The sequence below is a fragment of the Paroedura picta genome, chromosome 5 (assembly GCF_049243985.1).
Source record: "Paroedura picta isolate Pp20150507F chromosome 5, Ppicta_v3.0, whole genome shotgun sequence".
Classification (NCBI taxonomy): Eukaryota; Metazoa; Chordata; class Lepidosauria; order Squamata; family Gekkonidae; genus Paroedura; species Paroedura picta.
The window spans coordinates 70,151,028-70,170,808 of NC_135373.1; the positions used below are offsets into that span (position 1 = coordinate 70,151,028).

Below are 19,781 nucleotides of genomic sequence, written 5' to 3' on the forward strand. Positions count from 1 at the left end.
AGGGAGCTCCCTTTTGCAGGCCCTGCGGAATTCTGGGAGTTCGGACAGGGCCCTGATCTCTTCATGTAGCTCGTTCCACCATGTGGAGGCCAAGACAGAAAAAACTCCGGCCTTCGTTGAGGCCTGACATGCTTCTTTGGGGCCAGGGATCACTAGCCAGTTGGTGGTGGCAGAGTGTAATGCTCTTTTGGGGTTATAGGCAGAGAGACGGTCTCTTAGGTACACTGGAGCACCTCCTTCTCCGTATTTATTTGTTGTGTGGACATCGTTAGGGAAGTACATGTCCAAAGCCCCATAGGACCTGCAGGACAGCAGGCCAACCATACACTTCTCTGAACCTTTCTAGTGATTAGAGCATAACATTAATTGTACAGTTATTGATGGTCTTAATACCCTGTTTTCCTACTTGGCTACCTAGGTTGTATTTTGAAACTGGTTATGCTGAGCATATAATTGAGTATTGTCTCATTTCCTCTTTTACTGAATAACATATTGGCTTGATACTTAGCCAGTGCTGTTTCAATAAGTTTTAACCCCAACATGTTTTATAGTTTTTATTTTAAACACCCCTCTTGTATTCAAGTGTTTATTTTGTATTCATTTGATATTTTAATTGTGCATTTGAAATTCGGTCTGAATGACCATAAAATTTGTTCTTGAAATAGTGTTTCTTTTTATTTTTCCAGTGGTGATGACTTTCTTACTTTTCTTATGAAACTCAACAGACAATGCATTCACCTTAAAACAGCTGCACAGAGCATGGTGAACCAATATCCTACAGAATTTCACAAGGTATTCAGCCAAGTGGAAAGATTATGATACTTATAAATAAATATATGAACATGTACCACCTGTTTCTCAGTACCAAACTTTGATGTCCCTATGTGTAATTAAATGGTGTGTAATGCCATTCTTTGAAGTCACGTTTAAGACTAAATCATTTTAAGGCAGTTCAATTCAAATCTGAAGCAGCACTCCTTGTCTTCATATTTAAACTTGTTTAGATGATCCAAATTATTTATTGTTGCTTAGTGTCTTGTCATTACAGTAGAATTCACATCATAAAATTGGCCTCAACAACACTGAATTTGCTCCATGTAGGCTTGTTTTCAGAAGAGCAGCTTCAGTGCTACTTGTGAACATGAGGACATAATGTACATTTCTTAAGGGACTGTGGTATTCTCATTAATTAAAACAGTGGTCCCCAACCACCTGCGCATGCGCGTTTGCGGCTGCGCATGGCGCAAATGCGCATGCGTGGACCTGCCGCCGGATTGCCCTCCCCCCCACCGGTCCGCAGCCTTAGATTAAAGACTTCTTTTTCCTCTGGAATGAGTCTTCCCATGGAGATAAATTCCTCACTGAAGTGATAGTGCATATCCAGCCCATAGAGCTTAACAGGATCAAAAACTTGTTTTAGAATAACAAACTTAGAATTAAACAACATAGCTTTTCAGCAAATAGCATTATTTTTAATAAGGTGCTGTCTGCCACTGCAGTTACAGTACCCCCACTCTCTTGCTGACTGTCTTTAACTATACACAGGAATCAAGTTTCAGTGAACAGTGATGTTCTGTAAATGAATGGAATTAGGCATATTTTAACAGACAATGTTTCATTTATTAGTTAGTGCTGGAATGGAATTCATCCCGAAGCCTCACTAAAGTTTGTGGAGACCTGATTTCCAGTGTGGACAGTTTGAATGGAGAAGTCAGAAAATTAAAGGAGCTCATTAAAAAGGTATATTTGTACTAACAAATCGTGCCTTGGTATGCAGTTAACCTAGTTTTAAGACTTTGTACTATTGTATAGTTCTTAATATTTTCCAACATATATTTTATTAGCTGCAGGATGGACAGAATAATGATCCTTGCCGAATACAACCTCTGGAGAAAAGAGGCAAACAGAACAAGACTTTTTTAAAAATAGCAGCAGCAGTAACCTTGGTTGGATCTGGGTGTGTCTTCCTTATCGCCAAGATAACTTCAAGGAAGAGCTGAGTTTGTGATGTGTGTTTTGAAAGTTGTATCTTTTTTTCCAATACGTAAAACTACGAGTTGAATGGACAATATTCAGAAGTCTTGCTGACTTGTTTTCCCATTCATGGCTGATGGCAGTACAGATTTTGCAATATTTAAAGTACTCTAATGTAAAAGTACAAGAAATTAAATTTCATTTAGTGTAACATCTGTTTCATTTTTCCTTGACATTTTGATAAAATACCTGTATGCATGCGCTCTTATTAAGAAAATTTCATATTTAATTTCATGTAAACTAAATCTAGTTTCTTCAGCCTATGCGGAATCTCTTTAAGTACCATCCAGCTGTGTTGGTATAAATATTGGAACATACAAAAATGAGTGAAGTGGCAACACAGCAAAAGGCAAAAAATGCAAAAATAGAGTGGACCAGGTTACATCGCAAAATAATGAGATGGTTCATCCCATGTGCTAAACTCTGATTCTTTTCTCTGTATTAAAACAAACCCCAGCTTGGTATAATCTGGGTCTATGGGACACACTAGATATGATGGCATCAGTGCATCTGACCAATGGATGCTGCCCACTATTTTAAAATGATTTTAAAATGTTTAAAATCATTGGACTTGCAGTATGGGGAACTGGGGTGCCCCCCTCCCTTTTCAGGTGCCAAGCCCTGCATCCCTATAGCTGTTTCATCATTGATAGAATGCAGAGGGATATGAATCTGATGTGGCAGGAATTACCTTCCCAATTTCATTAGTGAAATTTGTAGCCATTATGCCAATCACTTAAATAGCTGGTTGTTTCTTTTAATTATACCCCAAGACCAGAAACTACACAAGTATATTTCAGGATGAGTGGTGTCCTGTCAGTAGCTAATGGCGAGCATTAAAAAGAGAGGGTATTTTTCTAAGCACATCATATCCTATCTTCAGCTGAAGCCTGTGGTTTAATTATGCTGTTTTTTTGCACAAGTAACACTGGAGCTCTATCCCCAGCCATGCCCATCAAAGTAACTCTTGTCTTCTTGGAACGATTGGCTGCTTGTATTCCAGCTGATATTTGGATTGTGAAGCAGATTGTTATTGACAGGGTTTCCTTACTGCTCTGTGAATTGGGGTCCAGTGGAACTTTAAGGCAAACAGTTCTGCTAAAAGTGCCTCTGAGCTCAAATTTCGTTGTTTTGCTTCATACTGACATGGCTATCCACCTGTGTTGCTCTGTAAGTTGTAATTCATGCCATTCACTGTATTTATGCTGTAAATTGCATCAAACTTTTTTCAGATACACATTTTAAATAAAATAAAACCTGACTGCAAATAAGGAACAAATATATAACATCCATTGGAAATCATGTTTAAGATACAGCATTAATGTTGATCCTTGTGCATGCAAAAACAATCTAGAATTATTTTTGACAACTATAAAGTTAACGTAGTTAAATAGCAGCCTGCAAAATTGGCATTCAAAATTGGCCTTGCATATTCTGTTCCTGTCAACATGTATATTGATTCAAATAGCAGTCCCACTCATACTTACAGACTATTGTGGGTTGTTCATACTTCCATTGTATAGATGCGGAATTAAGGCCAGATAGCTGAAGCCATCAAGTTCTTACTGCAGGAAGAATTTGAATGTAGGTATCCCTAGTTCCAATTTACACTCATTATTGCTGTGGACTGAGTGGCACATTCTACACTACCTGTGTCTTGGAGTCACGGGGCTGTTCTTGGAGAACAATTCATCATTTCTTTTTCAACAAAATACAAAACTACTGCAGTACACAAAAAGTTTATTTTTAAAGAATGTTTTACTTCTCGTTTTCTGAAAGCAAAATGTAATAGAACCAAACATCAATGTATTTTGTACAACAACAAAAATTATAACACAATAAAAGAGTTTTAAATTGTGGAACGGCTTCCCTTTTGTTAAAAAAAATTCATGCTTTCTGGTGGTCAACAAGAAGTTGGCACAGGAAATGTCATGGCAGTCATTGAGAACTATTTGTTTCCACTCAGATCCTTGTCAGCTGATGCCAAAGGCTGGAGGGCAGGATGCTTTCCACTTTCTCCATGACGAAATTCAAGGGGGCAAAGAGAGTGCTGAGAAACTGCAAAGCAAACAAGAGACACCAGGGAATCAGAGCCCATGTATTAACCCCCTTCCATCTTGCTGGGAAGAGAGTACATAAATTAGGCAATCACATTTTTACACTTTGTTGGAAACTGGCAGGTACATTGAGCATTATGTTCTAAATTCGAGTGGGGCGCTTTGGCGCCCGAAGTGGCTGTTTGTTCCTGTCGCAGCCAGTGCCATGCCCGGGGGGGGAGGCGTGGGCTTTGGCGCACACACGCAGGCATGGTGCACTGCGTGCACCGACACCCGTGCCTCTCCCCCCACCCCCCGCCGTGCCACTTCAGGTGCCAAAGTGCCCAACCCTATTCTAAATCGTACCAGTTATTTTTCTGCAGCCTTTATACAATATATATAGGGAAAAGCCCAGGATTCAAGTATTAACAATTTAAGGGACCCAGAATGAAGTGCAATGAAATCTTCCATACCTTTCTATACTTCTGTTATGCTTTTGAAAGTGTTTGGTTCTGTTTTCTTCTAATTCTTCTAATTTGGGTAGGTAGGCATGTTGGTCTGAAGCAGCAGAACAAAGTTTGGGTGATATAGTGAAAGAAACCTTTCAACCATTACGTGGGATTAGTTAAAGTCAAAATAGAAAACTAGCCAATTATAGCTGAGATTGTATTAAAGTGGCTGGTCAAATCTTAATCCAATCTCAGATGTAAACTGCCCTGTCACTTATGCATCCTGAGTCTAACTGGCCCTTTCTGTATCTGAAGTGAGCATGCACACAAAAGCTTATACTTTGAATAAAACTCTGGTGGTCTTCAAGGTGCCGCTGGAGTCAAACTTTGTCCTTCTAATTTCAGTTTTGTTCTCTAGCTATTGCCTTTCTTACTGCCTGCTACAAATCCCCCCCCCCCCCAATTTTATCCTCTGTTTATTGGGAGTAGCTGCAGCTCACCTGCTTGGTATGCAGAAGGTCTCCTGTTCAATCCCCAGCAATTCCAACTCAAGGATTCAGGTAACAGGTGATGTGAAAAATCTCCACCTGAAACCCTAGGGACCCACTGCATACTGACTTTGATGGTACAATGGTCTGATACAATATAAGGCAGCTTTGGGTGGGTGTGTTCTCAGATGCTGTCTGCCTTTTGGCTATCTTCCTTTTGGATGTCTTGCATCATCTGGCCCATTAGGCCAGCGGTCCGCAACCTTTCGGCTGCCACAGACCACTGCTCTGCTGAATGGGAAGAGGGTGGCCCCGGGGCCCGCGCACGCGCGGCAGCCCCAGCACAAATGTGTGTGTGCGGACTGCTGCGCATGCGCGTTTGTGCCTGGCAGGGGCGCAAACACGCGTGCGCGGCAGTCTGCGCATGTGCGTTTGCGCCGCCGCCATGTCGGCGGCCGCGGCTTCACCTCCCGGCCCCTCTGGGCCACCAGCAAATCGGCCGCCAAAGCGGCCGATTAGCTTGCGGCTCGGCAAGCTTCTCTCCCCTCCCCCGCCCGAAACAAGAAGCTTGCCGGGCTGCAAGCTAATCGGCCGCTTCGACAGCCGATTTGCTTGCGGCCTGGCTTGCTTCTCGCTTCGGGCAGGGGAGGGAAGAAGCCGCGGCCCGGCACCGGGCCGTGGACCGCAGGTTGGGGACCACTGCATTAGGCCATTTATTTATTGATTATTTATTGACTTCAATTATGACCCAGCTTCCTCTTCAGTGGGAAACAGTTTATCCATACAACAACCCTGTGAACTAAGTTAAGAGTGACTGGCCAGCGAGCTTCCATGGCAGAGTGGTGAATCCAGACTAGATTTCCTAGTCTGGCAGTCTGACTACTGTAGTACTTAGATACTTCCTGTCCCTTATCAGTTTTTCCTTCTAATGATCTCTCCCATTTCTCTTCAGAAGCTTGTAATCTAGGCAAAAACACATTGCTTGGGTGTTTGTTTACCTTGTACAAAAAGACAATGGGACCATTTATGCACTGGAGGTTTTATGCCAGGCTGCAGGCTGGAGTTTCAGTTGCAACAGGTTGCCCCATCTCTTCCTGTACCCACATGGGGGAGCATTTGGCCTGGTGCACCTCATCCACCCCCCATTTGTACTCCTGCACGGGAGCTGGGGCAATGAAGTTCCCAGTGCATAAATGGTCTGGGAGAGTCCCATTCAAAAGCCTACATGTCTGCCCCATGAAGAGAACATCATTCATAAGCCCTTGATAATTAATCTTCAAATGCATCAGTACATACTGTAACTCAGTATGACCAGCTGCATTTATATTTTCCCTGGGTACATCCCCAGATCGTTTGGAGAGGCGAGCTCTGAAAATCTACACTTCACAGCTACATGGGAGCCTGACCCGGATCAGGCCTATAGTCTATGGAGAGCAGAGACTTGGATTCCCCCCTCCTGCCAAGGTTTCCCAACCGGACATTGCTCCAGAGGCACTGTTTCCCCATTGCAGAAATGTAATGTTTAGCTTATAAGCACTTGTAATGACCCTCAACAAGAAAAATCGCCTGTTCCCATATTTTTTCGGGTCAGAAAAAGTGAGTATAAAGTCTAAGCCCCTTTCTCCCTGCACCAGCATCCCAATCAGTTAGAAAGAGTGAAATTTCAGAATATATTCTGATTGACCTGGATGGTGAGTAATTAGGCCCTGAGTCAGCACACTTAAGGTATGGGATTCTTAAAATAATTTGAGACATTTTGACCAAACTGTTGTGAGCAGTGCATTTTGAACTAGTTCACTCCTTAGAAGAAGAGCTGTTTTTTATCCTCTGCTTGTCACTACCTGAAGGAGTCCCAAAGTGGCTTACAACCCCTTTTCTTTCCTCACAACAGACACCCTACGAGGTAGGTGAGACTGAGAGAGCTCAAAAACTGCTATGCAAGAATAGATCCAAGAGAACTGTGTCTAGCCCAAGGTCACCCAGCTGGCTGCCTGTGGAAGAGGAGTGGGGAATCAAACCTGGTTCTCCAGATTAGAGGCCACTGCCCTTAACCACTACATCACATTGTCTTAGTGCCTCGCTATTTGAAACCAAATTATATTCCTGAAGTGTCGCCTTTATGACAGAATTTATGTCTGAGAAGGTAAGAATTGCAACCATTGTAGTAGTTTGTGATGTCCTCTCTACAGCAAGGCATCTCACACTTACATTTTCTGTTGATTCTTCCCTTCCACTACAGGCCCCAATTTTGCCCCTCTATGTTGTTTTTGAGGGATCACTGTCACCTGCATTTGGGAACAATACTGGGCTGCACAGGAAGGGGGAAATCAAAGGAAATTCAATTTTTCTTATGAAAACTTAAGTGCTCTTACCTCTCTGGTTGCATACAGTATAACAACATATCATCACTAGGGAGCTAATAATCTGCTGTTGTCACAGATTTATTTTGCTACAATCAAAGATGTAATAGGGAATACAACTATGCAATTTACCAGTTTACTAAGACAGTGTAATAAAAAGTCTCTCACTTGGATTCATAGCTCTATTTTCCTTAAAAAGATTGAATAAACAACTAAATCAAACAGGAACCTGATATACTAGTAAGTCAGGTGTTCAAATCACTGCTGCTTTATGACACCTTTTTATTACTTGGCAGTGAAGCTTAGGCTCTATTTCTCACAAGAAGTCAAACATATCAACAAGAAATGTATCTTTCAGTTATCATGTGGAAACACTATAAGTAGCCCATTCTGATCTAGGTAAGCTAAAAAACAAACGAAAAGGAGAGGCGGGTCTGCAGGTGTGTGTATTGAATCATGCCAGTTAAAGGAGAAAGATCCTCAAAGGACCCAAAGGGCAAGCCTTTTCAGCTACTTGCAAGTGAGTCTATGTAATCCTGGTCAGAGGGGGCCATAATAAAAAAACAAAACAAAACAAACAAAAAAACAAGATCTAGCAAATAAGTTATCTGCAGGGCAGATTGTTCTAATGCCATATTAATCAGAGTTTTGCTCTTCTAGGTCAAATGAAGTTAATGAGAAAAATATAATCCTACTTAGACTTGTGCTTGTGCTTGTGAGGTGAGAAGCCAATTGCCATAGGCTGTAATACAGCCATACTAACACCCTCCTCCCTCATTTGGTGCCAGGAGATCCATAATGTCAGAGAGAGAGTTAAAAGGCAGTCTTGAAGAGAAGGATGTAATCAGTGCAGAGTGCTGGATTTTAGCCTAGATAGGTGGACAGTCAGTGTGCCTAGAAGTACTGCATATTACGGAGCTCCTGCACTGTATCTGCATTTGCCTTGGATGTTGTCCTAACCTTAGCAAACATTTTGGAGGAATATGGAAAGAAAGCAGGAGCTGAAGCCCTTTGGAAAAGGAAAAAGCGAGAATGATACGGAGTAACCTCCAGTTTCTAGTAGAGTCCATTTGTAAAAAGGCGCTTAACATTCAGATGTCATTCTGAATATTTTTAATGCTAGAATTAATAACCCAAGAACAGGAGATGTAAGGAGAGCCGTTATTTTTTCCAGCCATCTGTGTCAAATGCTCTCAAGAAGGGCATATAATGTACTACTACTGTCCTTGTGAATAGCATTGGATGAAGGGCACTGTTTCGATCTGTTCAGTTTTAATTTAAACATAATACTCCTGCTTCTATTTACCAAATTAATAATTCAAAGACAGGTCCTGCTTGCAGCAGTTTGCTTAGGTAATGATTGGGTGGATGTAAACCTGACAAAGATTCGTTAACAATATCAGATGTGCCCAATAAAATCTATACCAGGAACAGACACAAGGTATGAATGGACCCTCTTCTTCCCCCTTACTGGCGTTAAAAAGGAGTCTGTTTTAGGCACAGATGGGTTTGGGGCCTAGTACCATGGCTGCTTCTGCTGTTGAAAACAGTAGCTGCATTCCAAGCCATCCTTGGCCATCTCTCCCACTAGTGCCAACAAGGAATGGTTGATGTTATGTCTGAACTGGAATGTAAAAGAGAACATATCACCCCTAGTTTCCCACAGAGTTCAGGTTTATCCTAAACTGCTATGTTGTCCCCCCCCCCCTTTCAACTGGTACCCATTCCCAGTTGACACTATTTGGAAACAGCTTGGTAAAATAAATATTCTGGTGGATCACATGAGAATAGATTCAACTGCAGCTACAGGAGCAGGACAGGGTTAAATAAGCCATGAAAAAAAACTTTTGTTACTTATTATCTGGAAGTATTTTGAGATTGATAATCCTAATTACATATTTTAATTATGCATTATCTGATCGTAATCCTAACAGCAGCCTTGCAAGGCAGCCCAATATTGTTATGCCCGTAGATGCTGAAAGATAATGCTATGCCTAGTCCTAAGCAAGGCTACTCAGACTCCCCCTGGAGTCCACTTATTAGGGCTAACTCCCGGGCCAGTGTCCTTAGGAAAAGTATATTGTTAGTGAGTTTAGAACTAAGGTCAGATTTGATCCAGAGACTTCAGTCTACTGTATTTTAGTCTTATCCCTCCTCCAGGGCAGGAGGCACAATTCCTTTCTCCTCCATTTTATCCTCACAAGGACCCCATAAGCTAAGTGGGGCTGAACGAGCGAGGGAGTAGCATAACTGGCTGACAGTGAATTTGTATCTGGGTCTCCCTTGTCCAGTCTTGCTCAACCAAGGTTTTGTGAATAGGTGGGAGATAATTAATGTTTAATATATTTTTAAAATTCATTTAACATTTATCAGGTAATAAGACCAAATAGAGTCATGTTGACCTGCCCCCCTAATGGCTAATGGTGGGTCTGGAGGGGGTGGGAAGGAGAGGGGCCCCAGGTGAGCATGTAGCAGCTATCTCTCCCTGCCATATTCTGAACGATCACACCACTTCTGGGGTTTCTCAAAGACTAAAGAATGTTTCAAGGGTTTCCCAAGAGTAAAAAAATTGAGAGAGGCTGCCCTAGACTAAGTCTAACCATTAAACCAGGTTGACACCTGGAGAAACTGCTTTGCGAGTCCTGTCTTTGCCGCCATGCTATACCAACTGTATATGTATCTCCTACACCGTGTTTTGATACACCTTGTTTATGCAGTTGCAAATATCAGATTCTGCCCCTGCTCTCAGGTCATCATTTAATTGGACCTAGTACATAATTGTAATGGGAGCCTCCACTACCATGATACCATTTCACACATACAATCAGCAAATCAAAGATAATGACTGTATTTCTGAAGGAATGCACACACATGGAATGGCATCATTGCCTCCGGATGCTAGGAAAATATACTTGAGCCCATCCTGCCCTCCATGTGTGACTCCAGCAGAGACGCACAAAAAGATACTCACTGCTTTTGCGAAGACTCCCATTAGCTCTGGGAACTGATGTGTCAGGAGGGCCAGCATGGCTGTGAAGGAACATAATCCGGCAGTGAAGAGAATGAAGAAGGGAAGCTCTTTCTTGGGGTAAACCGAGACTTCATGGAATGCTGCAAAGAAAATGTCAGGAATTAAAAAAACACCTGGAAAGCCAAGAGAAGCTAAAGCAAAACGCTTCAAGAAGGCAAGTTAGGTAAGACACACTGATCGGAAGCAAACTCTGAAAATGAGATCCCTGCTATGGTTTTTATTAGGACCAACAAAAGTATACTAAGCAGTGCTCAAGCTTTCAAGTTCTCCTAGACTCTTCATCACACAGACACACTCACACCCTGGGGACATCCAGCTTGAACAAGAGTCATGTGGCAGTTTATAGGTCTAGTGTGCAAAGCCAAAAGCCTTTCAGGGATCCTCAATGTGCTCTGCAGAGAAAGCCTGTCCCTGCGACAGCCAGAGGATGAAGACGCAGCAGCTGAAACATTAAACTTTAAAGGTGTTTTGGACCCTAACTCTGAGTGCGACATTTTGAATCTCTCCCTTGGGGACTTTCTTTGCCAACTTAGTTTTCCACAAATCTATTTAAAATCTACTTCAAGTCCCTCAACATTGCTCTCAGGACAAGGGAAGTCCCCTTCCTCATCATGTCGAGGGTCTATTTAACATAAAGAAGTCTTATGGACATTATTAACAAACAGGGAACAGATGCTGCTTTCAACAGCTTTCTAGTTCCCCCTCCTCAAAGGTTTCAAACAAACTGGAGTTAATGGAAGTCCATAGGGTTTTTGGAGCACGGGGAAGGCAGGGAAAGAGTTGCTTTCTACCACCGCCATGCTGATTGCAAAAATTTTTCACAACAAGAACACTTTGCATTTGCGAAAGTCAATCATAGATGTTTTCCCTTCTGTGAAAGTTTTAAAAGAGACAAAGGTCCTACTTACATGGCAGAAGTTCTCTGTCTGCAGTTTCTGTACAGATAGGATAAGGGTAGAAAAGATGTCCTTTTTCCAAGGGATAAGGGATCATTCTGAATGCTGTAACAAAAAGGGGGAGGGGGAACCATTAGTTCAAAGACTACTGAAAGCCTGATATTAATTTAGAGGGCACATTACTTACATTAGCAATTTTTTATGTAGAAGTGGAAAAGAAAATGCAATATTTGTTCCTATTTTGATTCCAGACTGAAATTAGAATTTGAACACATGGCTTTCAGGTTAAGCATACTCTGCTAGCAAATGTAATACCTAAAGCAGTGGTTCTCAACCTAGGGGTTGCAACCCCATTTGGGGTCTCCTGGCCCCTTCCGCGGGGTTGCCAGGTTGCTGACTGCTGCGGCGGTGGCAGCCCGCAGTGGCATGCAGTGGCCCACCATGGCAGTGGTAGGTGATGTTGGTGGTTGGTGGTGGGAGCAGGCGGGTGGTGGTGGCGACAGGTGGAGGTGGTGGAGCCATGGTACTGGCCGCCTACACACCGCTTCAATTGTTGTGTGCCTGCCGTCCCCGCCGCCGAACTTGGGGTTGCGGCAGTTAAAAGGTTGAGAACCGCTGACCAAAAGTCTTAACCAATAAAGGAGTAAAGCAAAGCTGTATTTTAGTACCTTTTCTTTTTAATCTTTTAATGAACCACCCTGCTTCCACTTTGTCACTTATTGATGGGCATTGTCCAAAACTTGGCTCATTATACCTCCCTGTACTTTTGTATGCAGATGATGCTGTATTACTTTCTTGTTCACTAATTGGTTTGAAATGTTTGCTTTAGCAATGTTTAGATCAGGTTTTCTCAACCAGGTTTCTTGATAGTGTAGAATTTTAGATATTGAATTTCAAGAATTAATCTGTACAGCTGGTAAAACATTCTCTCTCTTTAATATAGGAATCCTGCCATGATTTCATGGCCCCATTAATCAACCACAGATAAGAATTTTATGTTAGTGATGTTAAATGTTCTTCTTTCAGCAATGCTAATGGGGAGCTATCATAAAATTCCTTATTTAATCAGAATATGCCCCATGGGCAAAACTCTACAGCAGTGTTTTTCAACCTTTTGACCATGGAGGAACACCTGAAATATTCTTCAGGCTTCGAGGACCCCTAGAAGTGATGTCAGCTGACCACACCCCCGGAAATCATATATCACCAGGCATGACATCACCCAGACACTCCCAACTGGATGTGCCATCATCAGACCACTCCCAAATCACTGGGTGTTACCAGATCTCTTCCTATGTCACCAGAATTGACATATCTATTAGATCCACCCCACCCCCATCTACATTTGACTTTAATACATTTGTAGAGATGCCAATCTCTGGGGGGGGGGAGTTGGTGATCTCAAATAAGTACGAACTGAGGAGAACAATATCTGCACTGTAGGCTGGCTGGCTCTTTGCTCTTCTTCAGGGAAAAGGTGCCTGAGATGGATTTAAAAGGCTACACTTCAGGGAGGTGAGGAACAAGAAGCTGTGGCTGGGCTCAAGGCTTCTGACAAAGGGAAGAAGCCTTATTCTGCCCAGAGAGGGCCTGCTCTTGAAGAAGAGCAAACAGCCAGGACAGAGTTCAGGCATTGTTCTGTTCATAAAGCAAAGGAGATCAAGTTTGTTCTTCTTTGAGATTGCCAGCCAACCCCCCACCCCCAGGGTTGGCATCTCTAGCAATGTGTGAAGACCAAATGTAGTTGAGAGTCAGCTGGGTCTAATAGTGTCCTGGTGACACCGGAAAAGTCCTGGCAACCCCAGTTCCTGTGATCAAAAAGCACCAGTGTGCATAGCATCACTATAATCAGTAGTAAAATAAAATGCTTGTTAACTAAGAAGTTAATTTCATTTTTGTGTGTGCAATATGCTAAAAAGCAAACTTTTCCTGAGCAAAACATGGAAGCATTCATCTCAGCTGTCATAAAGCCCACCATGCAAAGCAGCAATTAACCTCAGGGGAAATGATCTGTGTGATTTGGAGATGTTTCGGAGACATCTCCAGGCAACACCAGGAGGCTGGCAATCTTAGGACCTTAGAATTTCTCAGGGTCAGAAATTGATGCCAGGGCAAGGGGAAACTTGGGAGGAAAATAATCCTTGTGCAGGCTGTGCCCTGTCCTTGCACTGGATCCAGGTGTAGTAGCTCTCAGCTAGGGATGCCAGCCTCCAGGTGGGACCTGGGGAGGAATTACCACTCATCTCCAGATGACAGAAATCAAACTAAATCACAAGCTAGCAAGGAGGGATCCTTGAGTGACTGCCAGATAAAACAAAGAAGCTTTCACCTGTTGGTGGAAACAGTGATATATGGGGACAAAACGGATAACACTGGAGGGAGTTCGATAATCTTGTTGTCTTTTTTTGTATTGGGGCTGCATCAGAGGGGGAGTGGGGTTGATCCATCTACTGGTGTGTTTTTGCCTGGCAAAACTGGACCTTATAAGGCTTGGAAGGAAAAACAAAGTGAGGAATCCAGGGACATTTGCTTTTTAAAAATGCTGGAATGTTCTGGTCACAAAGCTTCCAGCATCTCTTTTGTACTGACACAGTAACATATAAGAGACGACTAGTCCTCTTTCTGCAGGATAGTCTGAATTATTCACTATCTGGAAATGTATAGGGTCCCTTTCATCTAAGAGTGCTGCAGTGAACAAGTAACTCTCCCAATGGTCTGTCTTCCTCCCCTTCACTGCGCTTCTAAGAAAGTGAATTAATTACTTACTGCCTTCCCACGTACAATGTAAGAGATTCAGGGCCCCCTCGACCCGTTTCCAGTGCTGAAGGTGAAAGAAAGCATATGCAATTGCTTCACTGTCTCCTCTCTTCAAAATATGTTCTGGAGGCAGTATTAAGCTCTTCATTTCTAGGAGATACTACAAGAGAAAATCAGTGGACAGTCATTTTTGGCACATGAAGGAACAGTCTCCTTCTGAAACCTTTGTAGTGTCCATGGATGCACCCAGAAACATTTTCTTCTGCCAGTGTTTTATTAAGCCTATCACATGGCCATCCTCATGGATAATAAATGGAGTGGCAACTCATGCGCAAAAATATGCCTGCAGAAGGCAAGAGCCATCTCTAACCCGGTATACAAACCCCTGTGCACATTTTTCAAAGCAGGTAGCGACAGACAGTGGAGTGCACGGTTTGTGCCCCCATGTGAATGCCAGCTCATGAGCACAGCAGTTACAAGTAAAGGTGTGCACACAGATGTATCTGAGGGGAAAAATCACAGATAATTTAAAGATTAACACAGATTAGAGAATCTAACCAGCTACTAGTATGGTTGATCCTAAATATAACTTGTTTTTGAGGGAGGGGAAGGTTTATTCAACTATAACAAATAGCTACTGGTGTAAAGTGCTGCAGAGAGACTTTCAGATCTATCTCCTCTAGGGCTCTTTCCCACCTTTTGCTGTGGTTTCCAGGGCAACAGGTGGGACAGAGAAGAAGTATCTATGCACCCCAATGTTAAAAGTGCTTTTGAAGGAGCTAGAGATAGTCATTGCTTTTGCAAATGGCATTGCATTTCTGGTTTACATCTTGCAAGGTTGTTGACTCCACATATGAAGTTCAACTCAGAAACTACCTTGGTCTCCCTACCCGTTTTCCAGTGAGATGGAGGGAGGGGGGAAGTAGCACTGGCAATCTGGCAAACTGGACTTGAGGTTAGGGGGAACACAGCTCTTTGGCAATGGTTTGTTCTTTTCTGAAATTCTTCTGTGCATGGGCAAAGAGCCCCAAAGCTAGCTGAGCCAGACTCCTTTGCTGAGGGAGATAGGTACAAAGAAGATGCAAAAGCCTTTATTGGCGTAAATTGTGCTGAGGGAGGTTCAGAGAGTGTGCCCTGGCTTTGGCTTCAGCTGTTGCTCTGAGTCTGACTCCTGCTGCCTGAGAGACTCTCTGCTGTGGACTTCGGATCAAATCCTGCCTGCCTGCTTGGAGAAGAGTGAAGACAGAGGCTGGTCTGGTTTTATTGATTTATTATTTTTTAATGTATTGACCACCACTCCTGGGCCATACCGGCTCATGATGGTTTACTGTAAAACCCAATATAACAAACAGCAAAATTGCAAATTCTAAGCGGCATAATCCAATCTATTCCCTCCCAACTCACCAGTACACACCACCCACCAACCTTGGGAGAGGGCATCTCCTGCCCTAGATAGTCAGGACATCTCATGGGCCTCTGGAGGAGGAATCCAGATCTTCCTTAGCCTGGTCTCAACCAAATGCCTAGCAGAAGAGGTTGTGTGGACCTGTGATAGTTCCACCAGGGCCCTCGCTTCTTCTGGGTGCTCATTCCACCAGGTTGGGGCCAGGACCAAAAGACCCTGGTCAAGGCCAGGTATACCTCCCATGGGCCAGAGACCAACAACAGATTCAAGCCCATAAAGTGAAGAGCCTTCCCTCACCAAGTCTTCATATTTTACTGTTAGTTGTTGTTCGGGCTTGGTACGTGGTAAGTTATGTGTGTGTGTGTGTGTGTGTGTGTGTGTGTGTGAGGCTTTCCGTTTTTGTTCTTTGGTACTGATTATAAACTTGATTCACTTATCCATTTTTGGTTCTCCCATGGACTTGGGTGGAAGAATTCTGATTGTTTTTTTTAAATATTACTTTTCTTGAATGTTCTCTCTTTTTCCTTCACTTTTGCTGTTTTTTTTCTTTTTGGGGAATTGGAAGGACGAGACTTTGTTGCTTGCTTCCTCACCCCTCACCCATTTTCTTTTCTTTCCTTGTCTGGTGTATATGTGGAGGGGCTTGTGGTTTAGGTTCTTCTTGTTTCCTATTTCCTGCCTCCCCTCCCAGTAGTTCTTCCCCTGGATTTCTTCCTTTTAATTTCTGGAAAATAGGGGGGGGGGGTTATGTTGAGATTCACTGTTCTGTGTTCCAGGTGTGTGCTTCCAGTTTCAAGGGCTACTGAGTACAATGCTTGGGTGTTGTAAATAGGTTTTAGTAAGAAGGGTCTCTTTTAGGAACTGTTTAATTTTTGAATGCTTTTACTTAAATTTCAGCATAAAACTTTAGTTCCTCCCTAACTAGGCCAGTGCTAGAAGAATATTAAAATAGGCAAGGTTGTGTGTGTCTTCAAAACAGTGGTATAATACCCTAGATTAACTTTTTTAAAAAGCAGCAAGCAGTGCTCTGAGCTTCAGTGAAAGCAGACACTTTTAAATGACTTTCCCTTTAAGTTGTCCTGTAGTTTTTCAGTTTTCAGGAGGGGCGCCTGTATTTCCATAAAGAAAATCAGGCTTGTTCCAACAGAATCAAATCAGTTGAAATTTCACAAAGAACCTTTAACTTTTTAAAAGATTTGCTATTCTACCTCAAGGATAGTTAATTAAACCACAATCAGGTTTCAGTATAGGAAATCACTAGTTCTAAAAAACTAAAAACAAGTACAAGAACAATGAAAAAGAAGAAGAAGAAAGCAACCCAAAACTTTCGAACACGTAGGTTAAGCTCTCTTAAGAGACAAAAGCATTGCTGGGAATAGTGGTATACGAATCAAATTATAAACAAACAAGCAAACAAAATAAATAAAACCCCAATTTTGGTAAGAAGGTTCATAAAAAGGTGTCACTCTGCTAGGTTCAGACTGCAGTACAGGTAGTAAGGTGCATAATATCTTCCCCACAAGTACTACTTAGAAAGGGTTTGGCCTGGAATAACCATGAGTGGTAGGAAGGGCATGCTGCAGGGTCCTGGGGACCAAACTAAGGAGAAGACTAGAAGGGTGAAGGGCAGGTGGAGGGCTGCTGCTTTCCACCTAACTGTGTGAAGGACTCCACCACTCCATCCTCTGGCCAAAGTGGTGAAATGAAGAGACCACACAAGGCCCTTCTTATTGAGGCTGCTGCTGGGATGCCCCCTGCAGAGGTGCTCTGCTGCTCAGGCAGACCTTCCTCCAGATGTTGCTGCTGAAGCTCAGCAACAGGAGAAGGAGCTGCCTGAGGTGTCTTTTGGGGTGAGTGTTGGTGGTCAGAGTGTTCTGGCTCTGAAGCTCGCCCCAGGGACCCAGAGGCTTCTAGAGGAGGCTGGATGCTCCTGATCTAGCTCCCCCAAAGTCCAGCAGGCCATCTGAAGAGGAAGAGGAGGGGAGGCTGGAGGTGCCAGAAGAGGAGATGAAGGTGCACGCCAAAGTGCCACCACCTCAGCCATATTGCCCTCTGGCATCTCTTCCTGTCCCCCCAAGCCAGTGTGTATGCCCCTACACCTTCACCGTCTGGAAGCCCTTCCAGCGGGGGTGGGGGGGACAAAGGCTGCTGCTGGTGTGCCCAAATGGCCACAACCAATCAGCCAGGAGGTGAGTTGTCCTGTGACCACCTACAGAGCTGTCCTATAATGTTCTACTGCAGTAGTGAAGGGACATCTATGAAGATACTTGGTGAGGCTGGCACTAAAGTGCCTAGAGGGGTAAAGCAGCTGGCAAGTAAGAGGATCATTTGCCTCATTGCTCAAACTGTTGCTGCAAACAGCTGCCCCTTCTCTGAAGTCAAAAACATTGCTTTCAGCATGGTGCTCCAGAATGGATGCTATAGGCTGATTCTACATTGAGCAGGGGCTTGGACTAGATGGTCTGTATAGTCCCTTCCAACTCAGTTTGTTTCCTTTCATACAGTGACCAAAAGCTTTTGTAGTGCATGTCTCCTCTGTGTGACTTCAGGCTATGGTTCAGTAGTAGAACATCTATTTGTCATGCAGAAAATATCAGGTTCAGTCTCTGGAATCTCCATCTGAAAGAACCTGATAGTAGGTGGTATGAAGGACCTCTGCCTGAGATCCCGGAGAGCCACAGTCAATGTGAGTACGTAATACTGACTCCGAAGGAACAAGGGTTGTTCCTTCAGTATGTTTCATGTTTTATTTTCTGTCAGACTAGCCTACCTACCTGATTTGTTGTGAGGATAAAACAAAGGAAGATTTAACCAAATATGCTGCCTTGAGCCTCTTGAAGTAAGGGAGGAATAAAAATGTACTAAAAATTAAATAATCTCGCAATACCTTTTATCATTGCTCCATGGATGGTTTGACACTCTTGGAAGACAAGGGCAGATTAACAAAAAATGAGAAGAATCCAAATCTGAAGTCAGAAGAAATTCTAGGTTGTGCAGTAACCCTGCTGTGGGGTAGATGGGTTACCAGAAAGGAAAGCACAATGCATTCGATCCCACTGATCATTTCTGCATGCGCTGGCTGGGGATTAATAAAAAATTTTTCTAGTCTCCATCATCTCACAGCAGCCCCCAATGCTATTTCTGGTAACCCCATTTCAGGAAGCAGAGGTTGAAAAGTAGGGTTGCCAACTGTGGGTGCAGAAATTCCTGGAGATTTGGGGTGGAGCCTCTAGAGGGTAGGGTTTGGGGAGGTAAGAGATCCAAGTGGGATATGGTGTCATGAAGCCTCCCCTCCAAAGCACCCATTTCTTCTTGGGGAAGCTGCAATTCTGAGAAATGTCCAAGCCCTACCTAGTGATTGGAACCCCCACAGAGAAGTCATGCTCCACTCATAGCGATCCACAGCGATTTTCTGAGGGATCCAGGCCAGTATGTATTTGGACATTTGCAGATGCATCTAGTGGTGTCTGCTTTTAAAAGCATATTATCTATGCAATACAAGCACCCTATTTCTGACATGGGGGGAATTACATTAATGATGGCCAACTGAGTCACAAGGGCAACATGCAGACCTTGTCCTGAACTGTGCAGCTTGCCAGTGAACCCAGTTACCAGTTGTATATATTGCATTTTAATGGGGTTTTATTCTGATATTGGGAGCTACTTGGGAGTGGCCGGATATAAATCTTATAAATAAATGAGTAAATACTCCATGTTGCACACCAATCTTAGCTTGCTACTTTATCACTGAAATCCAAGAGCTACATCCTGACACTTGCTTTTACGTAGTGGAAGAAGTTCATAACAAACTCACTTTTGGCACATGTGGGTTGAATTCTACAGCTCTGTGAATAGCTTCTACTGCATTCATCTCTGCTGTGCTCAGCCCTCGCCTTGAAGCTGCTTCTGGGGAAAATCTGCATAGAATAAAAGAGGACAGAAGCATGGTGGTCAGCTCTACCACAAAAACAAAGCATCCAAGGATCTGCAGAGTATGGGCCACTCTGAGCTATTTTCTTCCTCACTCTCTAAAACTTCACAGCAAATGGAAATTCAGAACAACAAATTACACAGAGGCCATCAATGAAAATCCCTGCAGAAGCTGAAAGCATGTTTGCAACTCATCTGGATAAATGTCAAGCAGTCTCTCAGTCTGTTAAGTCTATTTTTTTCCCTATGTTCTTAGCTAGATTTCTTTTCTTTTTTAAAAATTAGGACCAAAAACTTTTGGGGTGGGGGCAGGAGAGAGGGGAAATTATGCCTGTAATGGTTTGAGAGTTTTTAAATTTTAAAATACATTTTAGGAAGGCTTGAATGGAGTTCTC

At 43.1% G+C, this 19,781-nt stretch overlaps 2 protein-coding genes across 6 annotated transcripts in view; one reads left to right on the top strand and one right to left on the bottom strand.

The window, feature by feature from the left end:
• ASZ1 (ankyrin repeat, SAM and basic leucine zipper domain containing 1) overlaps nucleotides 1-3,896 on the top strand; it is a 29,442-nt gene extending 25,546 nt beyond the window's left edge. For both annotated transcript variants that reach the window (XM_077338435.1, XM_077338436.1), the window contains 3 exons: nucleotides 687-792; nucleotides 1,627-1,740; nucleotides 1,845-3,896. In XM_077338435.1, coding sequence (XP_077194550.1) covers nucleotides 687-792; nucleotides 1,627-1,740; nucleotides 1,845-2,000 — 376 coding nt within the window. In that variant the 3' untranslated portion in view covers nucleotides 2,001-3,896. The remainder of the gene's footprint in view (nucleotides 1-686; nucleotides 793-1,626; nucleotides 1,741-1,844) is intronic.
• Nucleotides 3,791-19,781, bottom strand: part of ST7 (suppression of tumorigenicity 7) — a 103,278-nt gene continuing 87,287 nt past the window's right edge. The window contains exons 11-15 of one of the 4 annotated variants that reach the window (XM_077338431.1): nucleotides 19,271-19,373; nucleotides 14,076-14,211; nucleotides 11,307-11,399; nucleotides 10,339-10,478; nucleotides 3,791-4,092 (exon numbers count right to left, since the gene is read on the bottom strand). In XM_077338431.1, the coding sequence (XP_077194546.1) occupies nucleotides 3,997-4,092; nucleotides 10,339-10,478; nucleotides 11,307-11,399; nucleotides 14,076-14,211; nucleotides 19,271-19,373 (568 nt within the window). In that variant the 3' untranslated portion in view covers nucleotides 3,791-3,996. Of the gene's footprint in view, nucleotides 4,093-10,338; nucleotides 10,479-11,306; nucleotides 11,400-14,060; nucleotides 14,212-19,270; nucleotides 19,374-19,781 lie in introns of all 4 variants that reach the window. The other 3 variants (XM_077338434.1, XM_077338433.1, XM_077338432.1) reach the window with 3 other exon arrangements.